Source organism: Vanellus vanellus (assembly GCF_965231255.1).
Source record: "Vanellus vanellus genome assembly, chromosome: 1".
NCBI lineage: Eukaryota > Metazoa > Chordata > Aves > Charadriiformes > Charadriidae > Vanellus > Vanellus vanellus.
The window spans coordinates 137,324,205-137,344,157 of NC_138905.1; the positions used below are offsets into that span (position 1 = coordinate 137,324,205).

The window sequence follows — 19,953 nt, forward strand, 5'->3', positions numbered from 1 at the left end:
TCTCCCTGCATGGTCCTAACCCTGCTAAGACTGCTGTGCAAAATAGCAATGTAGATGGGTCAGACAGGGCTCCGGGGAGACTGAACCATGCGGTTTCAGGGACTTCAACATTTCTTTCAAATGAAAGCTTTACCCTACTCTGTGTGTAGAAGTAATAATCTCGTCTCATTGCTTACTGTTTCCTTGAATTTCCCACCTAATGGCTCATCACAGTCTATGCCTGTAGGCCCTTTAGGATACAAAGATAGGATAAGGTATATTTTGAAATAAAAGCAGTATATTCATTTGACAATTTTGTGTGAAAATTTGTTGAATCTTATGAACTTTTTGTAGCTTTGAAGTAATTAGCTGTGCCATCTTTTTACCTCATACTCTTACCAGAAAGAGCCAAAGCCAGCTGAATGCCTAATTTTGGGTAGAATTGTTGCTAAAACTATTAACACCTGAAGAAACTCTGCTTGCACCAAAAAATGGGTTGGCTACATCCCAAGTAAGGGCCATTTTTTCTCCAGTGCTTTAGCGGACAAGTGGGGTTTTGTAATGTGAGACGTTTCCAGGCTGGAACAAAGATGGGGGAATCATCACAGGAACTGAGGATGCTCCGGCTAAGCAAAGACTTCAGGACCAGCCCAGGGGACAGGTGTCTAGTTATTTGGGAATATACCATGACCCAAAGGAGGAATCATGCCCAAAGTGTGAAATTACAGAGTGTGGTCCTGTAGCCCTGAAAGGAGCCCCAGTTCTGAGGTATGGATGTGGCAACTGGATCTTGTGATTGTTGTGGCTTCACCCCAGTTTCTGCATCTCTGATGCTGGCAGAAGACAGGTATGATCAAACCAGAAACTCCTTTTGTGAACACTGTGTCTATTTACTACATGATATACAAATAATAAAAGGACATCAACAGCCCAGAGTAAAGTACACCTGTGTGCTACCAGCCTGCTCTGGACATCTCAGAGGCTTCCCTTTCAGAAAGGGTGATGGGGGGCAGGGATATCCGCGCCCCTGGGTGGGGTTGCAGGCTCATCAGCCCCGACAGGTGCTCTGTACAACCTTACCAGCCTCCAGGAAGACCAGGCTACAGCTTATCTGTCAATGAGAGGTTTATGTAATGCAAAGTGACCAAAATATGTGCAACCAATAACAGACTGTTCAACTGATTACCCTATAAGTCAGCAGGTCTCTTGGTCAAAGGACCAAATGGCCCAAGTCTCCCTGTCCATGGGTGGCTGGGGACTATGGGATTTCTCTCTTGCAGGCTCTTTCTTACTATGGTTGAAGCTCTTCGCTAATGCTTCTTTGCTTATAACCCCTATCATTGCATATTTGGATGCATAAGCTGAATGTGGAATTGCTGACATGTGTGCTAATACTGCTAAAGATATGTTTATATGTAAGATGCGGCAACCTAGCCACTAAACTCAAGCAGTACTAAAGGGGAAATATTGTTTTTCCATTCCTCATTTTACACGTCAGTCATCAAAACCAGTAGTTATACCACTTTCTCCATTTACACATTTTTCCCCCAACATTTTTAACGCGGAAATTTCAATGGCTAAGACACAAATGTAATTTCCAGTCAAACCAAAGTGTCAGCTCACATCCAGCATGCAGGGCCAAACCCAGAAGCCAGGAGGCGTTCAGCAGGGAGAGCCCTAGAAGGGGCAGGCCTGGGCCTCATCCATATTTCATCAGTAGTTTTGCACCCACCTGTGCCCACGTTGCCTTCACAGATTCCCTGCTGGTGGGGTTTGTGGGTGACGTTCAGCTGCTCTTTGTATTTTTTAACATAACTGATTATTTGTAATGATACAGACAAAGAAACCCTAAATATGATTCCAGATCTCTTGCATGTGTTGTAGGGAGGAATAAAAATGAAACCCAGTTGCTTAGGGTCAGCTGAGTTAGGATCAGAATTAGCCCAGGATTAGCAACTTCGTATCTCCAAATACACAAATGCAAATTCTGCTCCAGTAGACAAATTGAAAAAACAACCAACTTCATTTTTATTTACATAGTTTAGTCTTTTTCGTGGAAGTTCTGCCTACTTTCACTTGTACGCAAATGAGAAAATACTCAGGGACAGAAAAGGATTTTGTGCTTGTAAATTATACTAATTTGTGGGGAAAAAAAAGATGGAAGTGGAGATGATCCATGAAAGCAGAATTTTTGCAAACAGACCCAGAGAAATGAGGGGAAGGTCCTCCAGAAAAAAAAAACAAACACATTGCCATTTGTTCACTGGTAGGTTCGTGATGTTTGTTTTAGACCGACAAATTGCTTAAAAATGAAGGGGCACTGCTCCAATACGAAACCCGCGGTGTGACTGTGACTCAGTGAGATCGATTGAAGCGGCCGGGCGCTGCGATTTCCACGCCGTGCGGACAACGCAGGGCCTCCCGTGGGAAGCGCAGCTCCCCGGACATGTGGTTTCAATATCCATAGGGTGCGCAGCTCTCCGTGCCTCGCACACCACCTGGGCTTGGCAGATAAGAGGGGTGGTTTTGCACAGCGCGCAGCATCCAGGGAGGCGCGCGGCAAAGTTGCCGGCAGACAACTTGCTCGGGAGTGGTGCAGATCCGCGCCCGCTCCTACCTCTGCGGGTTTTCTTTGCAAATCCCCTGCAGGCAGAGTTTGCTCAACTAGTTGAACTGGCTCTTTCTGTCTTGTTTTTTTGGCAAACTAAGAATTTCCTTCCTGATAAAAACGGATGGCGGGCGCCCCGATTGGGCGCCGCGTTGGAGAGGATGTGACATCAGGCACATCTCTCGCTTTGCCGGATCGCTGGCTGCCTCCCAGGGCAGCCGGGCAGCTGTTTTGTTAAATCCCAACGCAGGTACTCGAGTTTCTGCACAAAGTGCTGCCGACACCATGTCCCAGTCTGCTGCACGGTCTGTTCGACTCATGCGCACGGCGTCTGCTTAATAAATTACTCCCACTGCCGGGGGCTCAGCGGGGACGATGGAATTTGAACTCTCAAGACTGACCACGAAGTGAAAAAACAGAAATTGGACAGACAGGGCTGAGATGGATGATGAGGGAACAAATCAAAACGCCAGCAAATTGCAAGGAGCCGGAGGCCAAGCGTCTGCAACGTCTCTATCAAACCCGCTGATGAGGGGTAAGTAACGCTCCTGCCTCGCTGCAAACTTTTGCCTCTACCAGCAGTGGCAAAGGGCAGGGTCAGGCTACGGTGGTGTGCTCCTCCTGATCTCCTGCTTCCAGGGCAGGTCTGCAGTCAGTCCCACACAATTTCCTCGTGCCCTCGCAGTTCAGAAGGGACTTTAATAAGCTATTGCTATTTAATAGTGAATTTTTGGTTGTTTTTTTGGTGTATCACAGAAGAGTGTCCGATTCTGTACTGCAGTTCGTACAAGCAGAAACAAATGCACTACTTGAACCACGGCACGCTGAAAAAGAGGTTGCAATGTGGCATGTTTGACTTAGATTAATGCCAGCTGGAAGCTCAGCACTGGCTCAGTTCCCCTTTTCTTTCTTTCCTTCGCTTCCTCCTACCTTTCCTCCCTCCCTTTCTCCTGCTTTTTCTTTTCTTTTTCTTTTTCTTTTTCTTTTTCTTTTTCTTTTTCTTTTTCTTTTTCTTTTTCTTTTTCTTTTTCTTTTTCTTTTTCTTTTTCTTTTTCTTTTTCTTTTTCTTTCTTTTTCTTTTTCTTTTTCTTTTTCTTTTTCTTTTTCTTTTTCTTTTTCTTTTTCTTTTTCTTTTTCTTTTTCTTTTTCTTTTTCTTTTTTTTCTTTTTCTTCTTCCTCTTTCTTTTTTCTTTTTCTTCTTCCTCTTTCTTTTCTTCTTCTTCTTTTCCCTTTTCTGTTTTCCCTTTGTCCTTTTCTTTTTTATTTCAGATGAACAGATTCAAGTGTTGTCACCCAGGCTGAGCTACCAGCCCTAGCAGGTTCTTCTGCAATGGCCAGGGAGCTGTCATCAGTTGTGAGCAATGCTGTTGTGGTCACTGGTGAACAGTTATTCAGCCAAATAGCCTCACTCTGATCATTGCTCTGTTGTCTGGCCCAGGGCTACTGAAAAGATGACATGGTGACAAAAGACAAGTAGTTTAACTTCACATAACAGTTTAGCTGGACGTGTTCCCTGTAGCTCTGTTTTCTGAGAAGCTACTCCTTCAGCTCATGGTGAGTGCAGAGGGAACGAGGTAAATTAAGATAATGTGGATTTACACTGTCCTCACGCCTTTTCTGGGCTGTTCAGGATGTTCCATTAATACCAAATAGAAAATTAAGACCCTCAAGCCACAATGCAAAGATGATCAGTATATCTGCTGTGTTGTCTGCCTCTCCTCATGCGTGTCACGTATGCACATCCTGCGGCTGGGGTGGGAGGGAAGGGACGGGGATGTTATTAACAGTATGAATTGAAACAGGTCCGCACTGGTGATGAGCTCCAGCAAAATGGAGGCTGGAAGGAGGGGAGCCCACATGCCACACTGCTGCACACAGATAATTTGGTCCTTTGAAAATCAGTCCGTTCCTCTTGTGCCTGTCTGCTCCTTAGGAGAGTCAATAAGCTCTGCTGGCATCTTACAGCGGGAATGTATTTGGCTTGGGCTACACGTCACAAACTTTAGTGAAAAGCTTTAGAATATGAAAAATACCATTTGTAATACTGTTATATATAATGCCACAGGCATATGTGTATGCAAATATGTATGCAAGAGCATACCTCCGCTGAAAGGATCTCAAAGCGCCTTGTGAGCTGCACCGTGTGTGACCACCACAGAAGGAAACCAGCCTGGGGACAGGCATGGAGTGTGCAACACCCTCCACATGGTCAGAGGCTAGAAAAAGATACTTTCAGCCAACACCACAAAACCAAGCACTCTTCTAGAAAGGTCCCATGGATGCTCTGTTGTCCATAGGGAGCAGTCAGGGTTTGCATGTTTGTGTGGTTATTGCTATAAGGTTTCCTCTGTATACACCACCCTGCCAGACCTGACGTGCCCAAGCGATGGCAGTGCAATCAAATACAGCTAGAGGTTTGATGTAACCTCTGGGCTGGCTGGGATTTTCAGCGGTGAAAGGGGAGCTAGGTGATCCAATGCCACTGAAAGCCAGTGTGGTTTTGGATGTCTAGGTGTAGAAGGCCCTGAGGCCTGACTCAGCTTGCCTGTTGACTAAGGTGTGGGTAAATTTCAGTTTTGGATAAACGGTCTCATTCCTCTGTGAGAGAGTAGTTGTATATATTTTTGGCAATCAGAAATTCTCGTTGCTGTGGTGGTACATGCTGTGAACACAGCTGTGTCACCCACATACACTGGCCTTGCTCCTTCACGGGTAGCTCTGGTAGGCAAAGTGTTCTGAGGACTTTCCTGAAAGCCACTGTTTCAGGATTTTAAAAGTCTGTGGCTGGTTAGCACTGGCATTTGCTTAGGCTTTAATCAAAAGCCTGTGTACGGTATAAATACTGATCTTTTATATTAGTGACAGCGTGCCTCCTGTGCTGTGCAGAAGAGGAGAGTGAGACCCCAATGCCCAGTGCAGAATCCCTCCTTGTCCAGATGCGAAAAACGAGCTCCAGCCTGCAGCAGGCAGGAAATAGAAACTGTGGTTTGCTGGAGGGTGATGCCCTTGGTGCAGGAACTGGGGAAATTTGCCTTCCCCTGCAGGGAGGTTGCCCCATCGGTGTTGCTTCAGTGTGGAGGTGTTTGCTGCAGATGGAGCTCAGGCAGAAGAGATGGCAGCTTGGGGCCATGCTGTTCACGACAGCAAATTTGGAAGTACATCGTGGTAATTAGTCATCAGACAGGCCTTTAAGCCCTTTCTTTCCAATGCATCCAAGGCTGATGTGAAGCTACCGTAGGCCTCCACTTCCATTTAAGATAAAAGTCTTGGTTCCTCTCAGTACAGAATTCCCAGCTGGATTATGACGTTTTGGCACGTACCTCTTTTTATTTTCCACTGAAATTTATTTTTGGTGCTTATGTGGTCAGTCTTTTAATTCGTTGTTAACACTTGGCAAAATTGCAAGCTAATGGCCAGTCCATAAGTGACTATGGTCTGGTCTAGCTCTTTTAGAGCCTGAGCAGAAACCTGCCTTTTCTCAAGCGAACACTGAATGGGTAAATTCTGCACATGGATGTGAGGGCATGACTGTGCACCTCCCTCTTTGTCACAAGAATGCTGACACGATGATATAACAACTTTTTAGTTTGCACAAAACCCCGCCGGTATTTGTGTGGCTAAAAAAAGATCAAGCTGCAGCTCAGAAAACTTGTTCCTCAATCTACATTTTTAGAATTACTATAAACTCGTTTCCCTTGCAACTCATGTAGATCGGGCAAAGGCATTGGTTTCTACATGGGAAAATCAAACACTTTTTACAAAACCTGGTACACAACCAATGGTAACACAGGCAGGATCAGCAAGAACAACAGCATGATCAGATAAGCATCATTTGACACACATCACTTAAAACAAAGCTATTTTAGTCAACTAATAATACTGCGCTTTAATAATTGTAGCTTCTGGAAATGGCTGTCCATTTGCTAAAGCCAAAGGATGTTTGTGAACTTACTGGAACTATGTGTTTGTTGAGAGACATGGCCCATGAAACATAGAAGGAGGTGAGCAAAGCTCAAATGATGGCAATAACGAAGAATATAATTTTCTTTAAAAACTAATTGACATACATTACCCAGATTTCCCGAGTTCATTCCTCTTTTAATTTCATGTACTCAGTACTGTCCGTAAAGCTGTATTGGGGTTACATCTCTTCCATCCTTTGGCCTTCTAATTTTGAAGCATCTCCCAAATATGAATCATGTCAGGGTTGATGAATCTTTCTGTGCCTGTGAAGTTTGAGTTGCTTCTCAGTTTCTCATTTTTTTCCCTTTGACTTTCATAGTGTAAGTAATACAAGACTGTAAAAGATCACTTGACTCATGAAGCCTCTTGTCTTGTTAGCTATTTCTGTATGGCTAAATAAGAGAGATTGGGACCATTTCTGTCTTTGAGACCAAATGGTGCAGACTGATCTGTCTTCACCTGCTTAAAGCTCAGTGCTGAATTATCCTCCTGCCTTTCTTTACTTGGCAGTGCAGATTTACCTACCAAGTCTGCACAGTCTCAGACAGTGTCTCATAGTCACAGGCAGCAGTGGAATAGATGGCAGGTTTCAAATTGCCCACCAAACACCAAGTCTATAGGCATGGTCAATAGACCGCCTAACACCTTCACAATTCCCTGGCAACAAACTTATGATCTGAAGGAAAAGGCCCAAACCCACAGCTATAACAAATACATGCCCCATGCTCAGAGGAGGCACAGCCCCAAGGCTGATGGTCCCTCCCAGACTGCTCTCCAAACCATGTCCCCTTCAGCCTTCAAAGCTGATTGCCATTTTAACTGCACCTATGAGTAGGATATACCGACCAGCTAACAGAAGCTCCAGCCACCAGATCTGTGTCCTATCTCCAGTCACGGTCCGTCTCTGATGGACATGAAAGAAACCTAATTTCTGGCCCCAAGGGGCGCTCAGTGGTAGTTTAGATCAAGTAAATATAAACCTAGCATAAACCAATGAATGATCTAGTGTTTTATACAAGCCCTCCTCCTTTCCCTTCCCCTACCTAGGTAGCAGTCATAACCAGACAGGGAAATGAAGAGAAATAGTGAAAATCCTGAATCAGCTGTTTGTCCATGTCTTGTAAAATGCATCAAATAATGCTTGTGGTTGGCAAAAAGATCTTTCAGAAAAGCACTCTACGTGACTTTAGAGGTTTGCTACCAAGTTTAACCCTAAGAATCCCCTCCCATACCTCCTTGATCCAGCTGGGGCTATGCTGACTCATTTCCGTGCCATTTGGTCATTTCCAGTAATTATTTTTGGCATGAGGTATTTTTCTGAACATCAGTCTTTATATACCAAGATCACTTAGGAACACTAGTTAAAATTCATTTCTGACATGGACCTTCCATGCCTTCCCAGTTGTCTGGCAAGGTGACCTGAAGTCAATCTTTCACATAAGACCTTATAAGAGCAAATATGAACCTGTTTGCTTTATATGGACACTTAAAATATCAGTGCATTTATCACAGTAATAGTAACAGTTTCTTTATGACCTACTTCACCACTCAGAGGCTGGGCCTGTACCCTCACTGCTGTGCAGCATGCGTCCCGTCCCCTCGGCTGTCCCTACAAGCGGAGGCAGACCCTTCTTTTGAGCTTCCTTCCATATGTGCTGTACCTCACCTCATGGTTTCAACAAGGCAGAGAATATAGCTTAAAATGCACCGCTGCACAGGGTAACACCAAACACTGAGAGCTGAGAGGCAAAATCAACAGGTAACACGGCTTATCTCCTTGTACTTTGGTACCTTCTCTTGTTAGGTATTGTTGACTTTAGCCCATCTCTGAGCAGGGGTAAATGACTGAGGAGCCATACCCTCTTCAAAACGTAGTCCTCCTGTGCTAATTGGTAAAGTGTAATGAGCTTGACAAAACAAAAGCACTGGAAATAATTCAAAGCGAGGGACAAGCTCAGTCAGAGCAAGGTGATGCTCTGCAAATCCCCCTCTCATCTTCTGAAGGAGAGCGCAGCTGCTCGGCGCCAACACGGGATGAGTTAAAAACACATCCAGAGGGAAGCCGTCCTCTTGTCTCGCTCCCTCCCGGCAGCTGCTCCAAGGAAAGCTTGGCAGCTCATGTAATAAATTAGAGAGGTTTACCGGGGTCATACAGCTGAAGTAAAAAACACTGATGAAATATTCCACGGAGCTGTTAGCTTTTTTTCCTGTCTTTCTCTTTATACAGACTTTGTTTCAGACTGGTCTCCTTTACACGATGCCTCTATCCATGGCCGTGTGCTTACTCTGAAGAAACTCATCAAACAGGTACCCCTCTGCTGGGTTGATATGGTCTCTGCTGGGTTTGTTCAGTTGTTGAATGCAGTCTGTGCGTTACTGTGAAACCTCCAGGGTGAGAAAATCCCGTTAACCAGAATGCAGTGAAATCTGCATGTAACAGATTTTTTTTTTTTTTTTTATACGAGTGGTTCCTTGACTAGCACAAGCTCTGTGCACTAAGCTGGTGATGTGTCAAAATATCCTAGAATATCCTAGGTTGTACTTTAATTCTGGTGCAGGTAATGGGACCCCAGTCTCTGGGATCTCTGTGCAGCTGGGGGATTCTTTCTGCAGCTCCTCCCCCTGCGAGCAGCGTTTGGTGCTGTGGGTGGGGGGTAGCTCCAGACCCAGGCGAGGCTCTGGTTGAGGCTTCAGTTCAGCCACCCACTCATCTATTTTTTAAGTGCCTGGGAGTATCGGGGGCCCTGCGCCTACTGCATGGCTAGGGAGAAGCGATTTCTGAACCTCACTGCTCCGTTTCTTCAAAATTCTTGGATTTAGCCTGTGGAGGATTTTATGGAAAGGGAAGGGTTATTGGAAAGTTGGAGAGTCTTACAGCTTAACCTTCTGGAACACTAGGACTGCTAGAAGCAAAAGATCCTGTAGAATCAAGCCAATGGCTTCTAACGCAGGGGCTGACTTTCCTTCAGACCATGCCACGCTCAGACCAAAGACCAGAAAACACCTCAAAAGCATTTCAGGATTCAATCCAGTCAAACAACTGCAGACACAGCAGGCAGGAGGTCAGAATGCTTCAGTGATGATGTAAAAAGGCAGCAGTCATGACCCTGCCAAGAACTCTAAGAGCAGTTTTTAATTATTTTTTTTTTTTTACTTCAGAGTTTGTTATTCAAGGTGTAGTAGAAATAAAATTATGCACAGTTCCTAAAAGGATGTCTGTATTGCCCTGTTGGACAGTCCACTGCCTACAGCTTTCTGCGCCAATTAGCAGTGTGTAGAAGGCACAACCTCTGGCATGCTGTGCCAGTGTCCGCTCCAGCCAAAGCACTACAGCCTCTTTCTCTGCTTACCTGTTGAGATGAGCAACTCCAGGCAGCCGAGTAAGATGTGGTTACATAAAGCTTTAGAGGTCATAATAGAACGGGTTGGGGTTTTTCTTTTGTTTGTATGGGGGTTTTGGTAGTTGGTTGTAATGATATTTTCTATTAATTCATCAGGGGATTGATGTGAATCTTGTCACAGCAGACCAGGTGTCTCCTCTCCATGAAGCCTGCCTAGGGGGTCATGCTGCATGTGCCGGTGTCCTGTTAAAACATGGTGCTCAGGTAAGTGCATGATGGGCAGACCATTGTCTCCAGTGTCAGTACATTGTATTATCGCATTTTAATGCTAGATGATGTACTATTTCCCAACAGCGTATCACTGTGACCTACACTGTACTTAGCTCCGCTTAAAGGACATGTTATAAAATGCCCTTCTTAATAAAGCCATCGAAAAAGCACAGATATAAACAACACTTGTTATTATTCTTTAGATGAAGGTGTGATGTTCTCATCATTTACTGAAAGAGTGAGTCGAAGTTCCTCTTGCAAAGGGTTTATATTCCTGCAACAGTTAAGGGTGCATTTTATTTTCTGGACATACTAATCTTGTTGGTGTCAGTATGCAGAGTTTTAAGTAGAGGTGTAGGACTGTTAGGATCAACTGACGACAAAATGGGAAGAACATGGAAACAATGTACAAGTACTATGGTGAAATGGGTCTGTCTCATGGCTTTGACTTCATGAGCTAATGTTGAAATTACAGTGAATAAGAAAATTAACTCATTATACATATATTGCCTTTCAGTTTACAATTTTCTTAAAAAGAGGGGGATGCACACTTTCAACTAAAAATGGACCATTTCGGGACAGGGCAATGGGCAGGCGTGTTTCTATGATTCTTTGATTTAACTCAGTAACTTGGTAACTCCCAAGAGACCCCAGGGTGGCACCGGTTAGATATTCGTTTGCAGGAGAAGAGGCACGGGGGCAATTTTAAAAAAGACTTTTTTAATGATCTTTTTAATAAAAACTTGTAATCCCCAGAAGCAGTAGGCAGTTTTTGCAAGGAAATAAATAAAAAGTATTGAGAACCCTATTTGCTGTTGATAAACTTGATAATTTTAATCTGCTATGAAATACTGAGAAGACGAACACAAAACCTGATTGTGTTTTTTCCCCCCCCAGGTGAATGGAGTTACTGTTGACTGGCACACGCCGTTGTTCAGCGCTTGTGTCAGTGGCAGTGTGGCTTGCTTGAATTTATTGCTGCAGCACGGAGCCAGCTTACACCCGCCCTGTGACTTGGCATCCCCCATCCATGAAGCTGCTAAGAGAGGTAAACCCATGGGCACGAGCACCCCTTTCCATGTTGCTAGAAACTTGTTGAAGTAGGAAAGAGAGATAATAAGAAAATAATTTTCTTGATTTGGGTCATGTGAAATACCTTCCCAGTTGGTCTCATCATGAGTGGTACAGTTCCTCTCACCCCTGGTGCTCACCAAGGGCAGCTCGTCTGGGCTCCCGGGGCCTCTGAGTTCATGTGGTGACACCTGGAAGGGCTTGCATTGTCCAAGTCAGTTGCCTACAATGTGGACATCTGAGGGAGTTGTCTGGCTATCTTCAAAAGCAGTGGAGAGAAACACAGCATGATTTGTCTCATTTTGGTAGACCTCTGAAATGAGTCAGATAAAATGCGAGGGCTTTAGCCTGTTTTGCTAACCGTGGCTTTGCAGCTCCTGTTTTCCAGGTTGGAAACACTGGAGTGGATGAAAGCATTACGCTACCATCTTTTGGCAAAACATTGAATCTTTGCCAAATTACACCGCTGCAGTAGAGAATTTGCTGAAAATATGCCTGAACTCTATGAGTCGACTCTTCCTTTATCCCTTTTAAGGTCATGTGCAATGTGTCGAATTTCTTGCATCCCATGGGGTAAATATAGATCACAACATCAAGCATCTGGGTACTCCGCTTTATGTAGCTTGTGAGAACCAGCAAGTGAACTGTGCCAAGAAGCTGCTTGAGTCAGGTAAAAAGAAAAATAATGGATGGTGTACTTTCGTTTCCTGCAACATCTATCTTTGGATTCTCTTTGCATCAAAGATTTAGAGGAGCTCCTGCTCTGGGACCTGTAGATGTTTCACTCTTAATGGCAGCCCTGGGTTAAATGGGGTAGAAGGGTAACCAGGGTCTTCTTGACCCAGGAACCCAGCTTTACAGCTCCCAACACAATGATGGGCGATCCAGGATTCATATGGCTGGTGTTGCCTAGAATAAACACCATCCTTTCCAGTGTCTGTGATGCTGCAGCTATTTGAAGTGGACAGTGGAAAAATTCCTTTTTCACTTTTCCTCCCTCTTTACCCAAAACAATTGACCCAATCATTTTTACATAGCATTTCTGCAAGCATGTTTTAATTCCCACTGAATTCATAAAAAGTTTGAAACATTTCCAACACAGAAAAACATTCAGCACTATATACTTTGCATCAAACAGACCTAGATATAAGTCTAAGCACTTGGACAGTTATACAAGAACATTTCTTGTTATTTACCGCAGTGCATCTCTTCTAACCAAAGGGGCCATGTAACCTAAGATAGCCACATTGCTAGTACAAAAATGATGGACCAACAAAGCCGCTGTGGAAAAAACAAGCAAACATCACATAGATCACCTTATGCACTATTTAGCACAGTCATCTTTTTTGGAAGAAGTCAAATACAAATTAATCTAAATATTAAATGTTCGAATATTATTTTCTGTTTTCTGCTATTCGCTTTTTTGCTGTCTTCTAGATATGAGAATATGTACTATAAACACATTATAAATAGTTTTGAATTATTTCTGCAGCTCACCCTTCTTAGGATGTTTTAGGACCCATTAGCCCAGGATAACAGATGAGGGAACACTCATCAGGGATGCTTGCTTATACTCTCCTCTACCAAGGGCCTCTAGAACTTTTCCATCCTTGCATTTTTTCTCCAACAGATACTCTGGCATTTGGAAATCCCACTGGCTTAAGCCTCTGATACAGAGCAGGTTGAAACCCTCCATGTATTTTAAGGGAATGGGGCACTGGGATGGGGAGCAAAGGTGGGCTGTAGGTGCAACTACATCTTTGTCCTGCTTCAAGATATCCACAGGCTGAGCTGTGGATGAAGGACTTCCTCATGTCCTGTTCCTCTGGGATAATTTTTTTGGTCACAACTCCACTACTCCTTAAATAGTGTGAGTTGTGCATATGTAAATTCTGGTACCAAGCCCCAGTGTAAGGAAATCCACCTCTGGGTCGATGCTGCAGCATTTACAGGTATTTCAGAGAAATAGCAGCTAGTGCAGGAAATGGAAATAGGCTACTTTATAGTCATTATTCTTTGTCATCTCTTGGTCTTCAGGAGCAAATGCGAACAGTGGCAAGGGCCTGGACTCCCCTCTGCACGCCGCTGCCAGGAATTGCAATGCGGAGCTGGTGACGCTGCTGATTGACTTTGGAGCAGACATTTGGGTGAAGAATGCTGAAAGCAAGAGGCCGATGGAGCTGGTCCCACCAAGCAGCCCTGTGGGCCGACTGTTCCTGCAGAAAGAAGGTGCCCCTTAGTGCTTGTTTCATTTGTTCACTTGGGATTTGTTAGGGAAATAGCACAGAAGATGCTGCAAAAGACTATGCTTTTCCATGCTACAAGCCCCCTAAAAGTGAGGATAACTGAGTTTATCTCCATTCACTGACACATGGACACTATGTTTTCTAGTGTCAGAATATAGTGGGGAACTAATAGGGATAACAGTCACAACAATAACCCATCTTGCAACCTCCAGGTTGTGAACCTACTGCATTGGGGAGCAATTGCATAGAGTCTGCAATAAAATGCAAAATAGAGTTTCAGGTGAAAAAAACAAGCAAAACACTCCTTGGAAATCAATGGTGACTTTTTCTGATTACCTAAAGCACTGAGGTCAGTGGGAGTCTCTCAGTTCCCTTGTTTCTGAGATGGGAGTAGAGCCAGGGGTGTTATCTGGAGTGTGCCAACAAAAAACACAGGCAGAAAATCACCTCTGATGTGAGCTGAGGCTAGCTGGTGAGCACTAGGGCTGGCATCTTTGGTTATGCACTAAGCTGAGGGTCAGGTACGCGCGAGATACTGGTCTCAGCATAAATGCAAAATTGCAACCACAAAATTGTTAATGCATGTGATACTGAAAAGAAAAAAAAAAAAGTATCTTGAAAGAGTCTTCCAAGTTCTTCGCCCTTTGCATTTATTTTTGGGCCAAGTTGCAAAAGTTGGGCCAAGGTGCAAAAGAAGTATCTTTAAAATGAAAGACTCTATATTAGGGGTTTTGTGGCAATTAAGGAAAATTGCACAAGAATGATATAATGAATATATATATACACACACATTTATAAACTAGGCTTTTTTTTAAAGGCAAACACTATGTGCTGATTAATCCAGCAGTATCAAACTATAGGCTTAACTTTGGGAAGTGCTTATTTTGTACCTGTAAATGAAATAGTTCCAGTCCCATTTTATTTTATTGATTAAGAATACTTTAACGAATTATGGAAAGAAATCTTACTTGCCCATCTTCAGGAAAAAGGTCCCTCATGTTTAATCATTGATGTACTTGTATTCTTCGTTACATGTTCTCATTCAGTCAGTAAACTATACACATTACTAAATACTGTATTTTCTTTATTTTAAACGAGTTACTGATGGTGTGGTCCATGACTCTTATTATTCCAGTTACATGTTGATGTGATTGCTGTCATGAACAGATTTATACCAAGGTAAAACTGGAATAATAAAGTGATGAATCGGGTCCTTCTTGAAATAGTAACACAAAAATAATAGCGTGGAAACAACTGTGCTGTACATGTTATGTATGAGCAATGGATATTTGGTTTCCTAGCCTAATCTATGTTGCACAGAGCGGTGATCTCTTTGACCTCCAATCCCTGCTGCGTTAGACTCCCGACTCCTGTGGCACTGCATGTGTCCTGCTTATTTGAGATAAAAAAAACCATTTCAGGCACACCCTATGGAACTGGCCCAAGAAGCACTGCTGGAGCTCAGCTGACAGTACGGGTAGTAAGGAACTTTTCTAAGTGAAATTCAGCAATTGAAATCAGAGAGGATAAATGCCTGAAGGGCATTTTGTAACTGAATAGTGTTTGTCCCATGTTCTCCGACATGCCCTTCTCCAAGTGGGATCACGCCTGATGGGCAGCTGATGTCTAACTATGTTGGCCAGCTGAACGGTGCTGCAAACGTTACCCCTCTGGTTTCATGCAGAGGTTTGGCAGTGAGCAGGAGGGATCAGAGTCACCCCACCAGCCCCACGACACCTAAGCACAGGTATGGCCAAGCTGCTGCTCTCCTGCCCTGCTTCCACGCATGGCTCCTCTTGCTCCACACCATGGGTGCTGGGGGGTAGCAGCCCTGCTCCCATGGCCGGGGCAGGCTGGAGGGACCACATCTTTCCACCAGAAATGAGTTGGTAAGTGTACCAACCCATAGTTGCCCTAGGATTAGCCCAGAGCAGGCATACTATATGTATGGTGGTCTCCCCTCCCAGAACTTCACCATGCTGCAGGACCCCTTGCATACTCTGCTTGCATTGCAGGGAGAGTCCTACGTGCAGGTGGGAGAATTAGCTGATAATCCAGAAATGCACTGTGTTTTTGAAGAGTATGCTTGCCCTTGCTAAATATTTTCAGCCTAGTGACACTGCTTGTGTTTTGATAAGTCTTTAGTTTTTCTTTTTGGATGGAAGCTTTTTTAAATGAGATGTTTACAGGCAGGGCATTTATCTGTGGGCTCAGAATGGCCAAACTCGTGTGCAGTGTGATGCTGCAGTAGCCAGTCTCACTTGCCCCAAATCAGCCTGCCTTGTCTTCTTGAGCCCAAGCAGAGGGTAACTCACCTGCTGACACCTACCAGGAGGGTGCAGCCCTTCGCGCAGCCCTTCGAATAGCGCAGCGGTTTTCAGCCTTGCAGAGCTGCTGGAAACGCGGTGCCCTGCATGAGGAATGGCTCAAAGGCTGATTAAAGCTGTGACCTCGCTGCATTTTCGCTGCAGCCCCCGTTCCTTCCCGCTGCGCTGCACCCTTCCACCAGCACTGACATTTCGACTCTCTGGTGCCTGCTATCTCACCTGCCCAGCAGGCCGGCATGGCGGGTGGCACTTAAACTGTCCCCTCCCAGCTCACTTACCTCCCCCTTGCTTTTTACAGTGTCTCTTCTTATCTCCTCCCAGCACCCAGTTCCCATGTCTGCGCTTGCTCCTGCCCCCACTGCTTCTTATCTGCCCTCCCACACCCCCCTTCCCCCCCCCCCATTCTCCACGCCTGTCACCCCTGCATGCTGCACACCGGGGCACAAATGACGTGTTGGGGGCCCGAACTTTGAAAGGCGACGCAGTTAAAAGCATCGCACAAGATCTACCTCTTTGTGAAAAGGATAAACCCCCCAAATCAGGTATTACGCCATTATACTTAAATATAAAAGAGGCACCACAGATTCTTCAGCAGGGCTTGCATTTATCAACATGGGACCATTTAACCTGGAAGGTTTAAATAAAGGATTATATAGTATTTCTTCTGGTATGTGTTTGTCACTATTATGAAATATGTTTCGAGGAAGCGATGGGCTGCAGACTTGGATCTCACTGGGGGAGTAAGGGAAGCAAAGAACTTTGAAGGAAGCATTGATCATCTCTTCTACTCACACAACACAACACGAACTGCTTCACGCTTGTGCAGCTTAAAAGGGGAAGAATGATGCCGCTAATGCTAACTGTGGCTGTGTAACGACAGGGAGTGACTAGGCTTGAATTGAAATGCAGGCGGGCTGATGTCCTGTGGTGGGCGCAGGTCTGGCTTTTCTCTGCCAAGCGTCTTGGGGTGGCCACAGACCTGAGGTGGGTTGCAGGAGGTGGGAAGAGCTGTGCTCTGTTAGAGGTTAAAGTCAAATGTGAGTAAGATGTGGGGGACCGTGCACAGCTGAGACGTGCGGCAATCCACAGCTGCCGTTTCAGCTTTACTGTCTTGGGACGATAAAGGCACATGTGTAACCTCTTCCCTGGCTCTTTCTCTAGGCCCGCTGTCCTTGATGCAGTTGTGCCGCCTGTGCATCAGGAGGTGCTTTGGACACAAGCAGCATCAAAAAATAACTGGACTTCTCCTCCCGGACGAGCTGAAACATTTCCTTCTTCACGTTTAAGCCTTTCATATTCAAAATGGTGCCTTTAATAACCCAGCAAGGTTCGTTGAGGAAAGACTCTCTTCTCATCAGCAGTGTTGCCAATGCCTGCAATGCTAATTTGTGATAGCTGTTGGTCTCTAGTAAAGCCCTGGGTCCAAGAAGCACAGGACTGACCAACTCGCTCAGTCTTTGCCACCACCGCCCCCAGAAAATCTGTCATTTGGAAAGGAACAATGCTGCGCGGTTGCATGGTGAAGCTTGGAAACGTTACTTGAGAGCCCCCTAGAAAGTCTAGAAAATGAGTATAGCATTTTAAAGTAGATGTCTCGATTCTCTGCATCCTGGCACAGTTTTGGAGGGCTCGAGGTTGACAGCCCCTTACAAAGAAAACACATATCGCAGCCCAGCACTAACAGCACTTCACGTATATATTAAGGATTCTGACGATAGCTACACTTCCTCTGTAAAGTAGCGCTTACGTGCCTGTCATCTGCGAGGGCTGTACCCACACCATGGTACAGAGAAGAAAAGGGAACCCAACTGAACCTACTTGCAAAGCAAGCAACACCCTCTGGCAGATGTTATTTATTTTCTAAGTATATCACACTGCAGATAAATGAGCACCAGCGAACAATCATCTTCATTTAGGGCAGCATCTGAAACACACGTTTGTGCCGTGACAGCAAATACGTCACTGCCGATGACAGCTCCTTGCAGTGCAATAATAGTGGGGGGGAAAGTTTTTTAATCATCCATTAAAATCACTCCTTCCTGATGCTTTGAGACATAAGGGAGCCACACTTCAGAACTACACATTTTCTCCTTGTTGCATATTATTTTTCAAGGACACAGGCTAACAGGCTATCACTTTCAGGCATTGAGTGCTCCCCCTTTCTACCCTGAAAATTAAGTGATATTTCCTAAGTGTTTCTCAGCACGCATCAGAAAAACAACAGCTTCCATCCCCTTGCCACACCCAAGAAAAGAGATCATCTTAAGAGTGAGATATTTTCTTTTTTTCTTGGAGAGGTGTTGCCTCATTCATGGCATTTTCCATGGGAGTGGTAATAATAACACCTCTAATGCAGGGTCAGAAAATAAACAATGAAAATACTGAAATTAAAGTCCATTCCAAAATAAAAAGATAATGGGTAATTTCTGTCTCCCCCCCCCCCCCCTCAGTTGCTGAGCTGCTGGCTCAGCGGGTGTCTCTGAAACAAATATGACGTGTGGTTCTTATTCCACTGAGGTCATAAGAACAAATATTTCCTCCAGCTAAACTTCAACACTGGGTGTTTTTCTTTCCCTCCCAGAAACACATCCTGCTGCCACAAACCAAAGAGCAGTTATGACGGCCCTGTTCTCTCCCGGGCGCTCCCCTGTCAATATCGGCTGCCCAATACACATGGCAGCAAGGATGCTGAAGCTCCGGCTCCTCCACCCGCTGTCCCCTCCTCCTGTCCCCTCTCCAGCTCTGAACCACGGTGCGTCTTCATCACCTGGGAGCAACAGCACACCCACCGCCTCTCCTGCGGGGCTGCTGCCACGTCACTCCTGTGTCGGAGGGGCAGACCAAGCACTTCGGCGCTTTTGGAGATCCTTTCCTCCGTGACTTTGCTGTGAAGACTCCTGCAAGTGTGGGCTTGGTGTGTGAAAACTTCACCAACATCGTTAACGCCAGCAATGAGACATACCGAGTCTTCATCTTGGAAGTGGAGAGACCAGCAGCCTTCAAATACACGAACTTATTTTGATGTTTACTAGTGCAAGCCTTCCTTTCGCCTATGGGAAGTTAAAGAGGATGAATCAAGTGCTACCTGGATGCTCATATTTGGTGTAAATTACAATTCAAATCCCCAGCTGGACAACATGACTATTGGTTATAGGTATCCAGTATGATGGTTTGATTTTTTTGTGCCGACCAAACAAAGCAAGAGAATTTCTGTTCATTTTGTGGGACATCATTAATTGTACCCTAACAGGACAAAATGACAAACACAGAGCCGTAACTCCCCTTGTGATAGAGACACCTAGAAACCTTCACTGGTCTGACCAAATCCATCACACATAATTTGAGCCACGTAAAAATTCACTGGCTGGTTTTAGACGACCTTTTGTATTGCTTCCCTCTTGAGGGGGTAGAAAAATAGACAGCTATCTTTACGCACGGACTAGAAACAGGCATCTTGGATAGGCCGATCCTCCTAAAATCAGTATCTTGGTTAAGCTGAACCTGCATTGAGCAGGCAGGGAGCAGACAACTAACCTACTGCTTAAGTTTTAAAGATTAAAGTATGAAGAATCCCAACTTTGGTGACACATCTGAAAGCTGAAGATCCAGCTTATTATATTTTAAATAATGAAGAACCATTTTTTTACTTACTAGTTTTATTATTTACCTTTAGGCATCTTATTTTGTAACTTCAGGCAATGGGTTTATAGGATTAATGCTAATACCAGGAGAAAATTGCTCAGAGAAGGTAGTGAGTGTTTCTTCTAGATTGCTTTTCTTCTGGAAACTTCATAGTGTGACTCTGTTTACTTGAATCCCTCTGATCAAGTGTAATTCGGATGAATTCTCTATGCTCAGTTTGTACCATCTCAGTGTATTTGCTTATTTATTTTAATATAAATTGTGATCAACACTGGCGAATTACAGCTTTATGCATCAATACTTATCCAGTTATAAACTGTAAAAGTTGTACAAGATGCAAACTGAATAAGCTCATTATAGGTGAGGTTTGGACCTTTTTCTATATTTTAAACCATTGCAAATGTAATGCAGGACTTGAAAGATTTTCAGGAATAAATTTTATCAGATTCTTTGCTATTATTTTGTTAGCAGTTTAATAGTAGTCAAAGCCACAACTGTATAGGATA

General features: G+C 44.4%; 1 protein-coding gene across 2 annotated transcripts; it reads left to right on the top strand.

Moving 5' to 3' along the window:
• Positions 1-3,028: 3,028 nt before the first annotated feature.
• Positions 3,029-18,417, top strand: LOC309686154 (ankyrin repeat and SOCS box protein 9-like; the record flags this gene model as incomplete). 2 transcript variants are annotated; one of them, XM_082498710.1, is made up of 7 exons in its annotated part: positions 3,029-3,122; positions 8,778-8,857; positions 10,048-10,155; positions 11,059-11,209; positions 13,270-13,461; positions 16,967-17,132; positions 18,387-18,417. In XM_082498710.1, 6 exons carry the CDS (start codon positions 3,029-3,031, stop codon positions 17,089-17,091), a joined length of 750 nt encoding a protein of 249 aa, XP_082354836.1. In that variant the 3' UTR covers positions 17,092-17,132; positions 18,387-18,417. The 2 variants fall into 2 exon arrangements, with proteins under 2 accessions (XP_082354836.1, XP_082354837.1); XM_082498711.1 differs by lacking the exons at positions 13,270-13,461; positions 16,967-17,132; positions 18,387-18,417 and adding an exon at positions 11,768-12,046.
• Between the last annotated feature and the right edge of the window lie 1,536 nt (positions 18,418-19,953).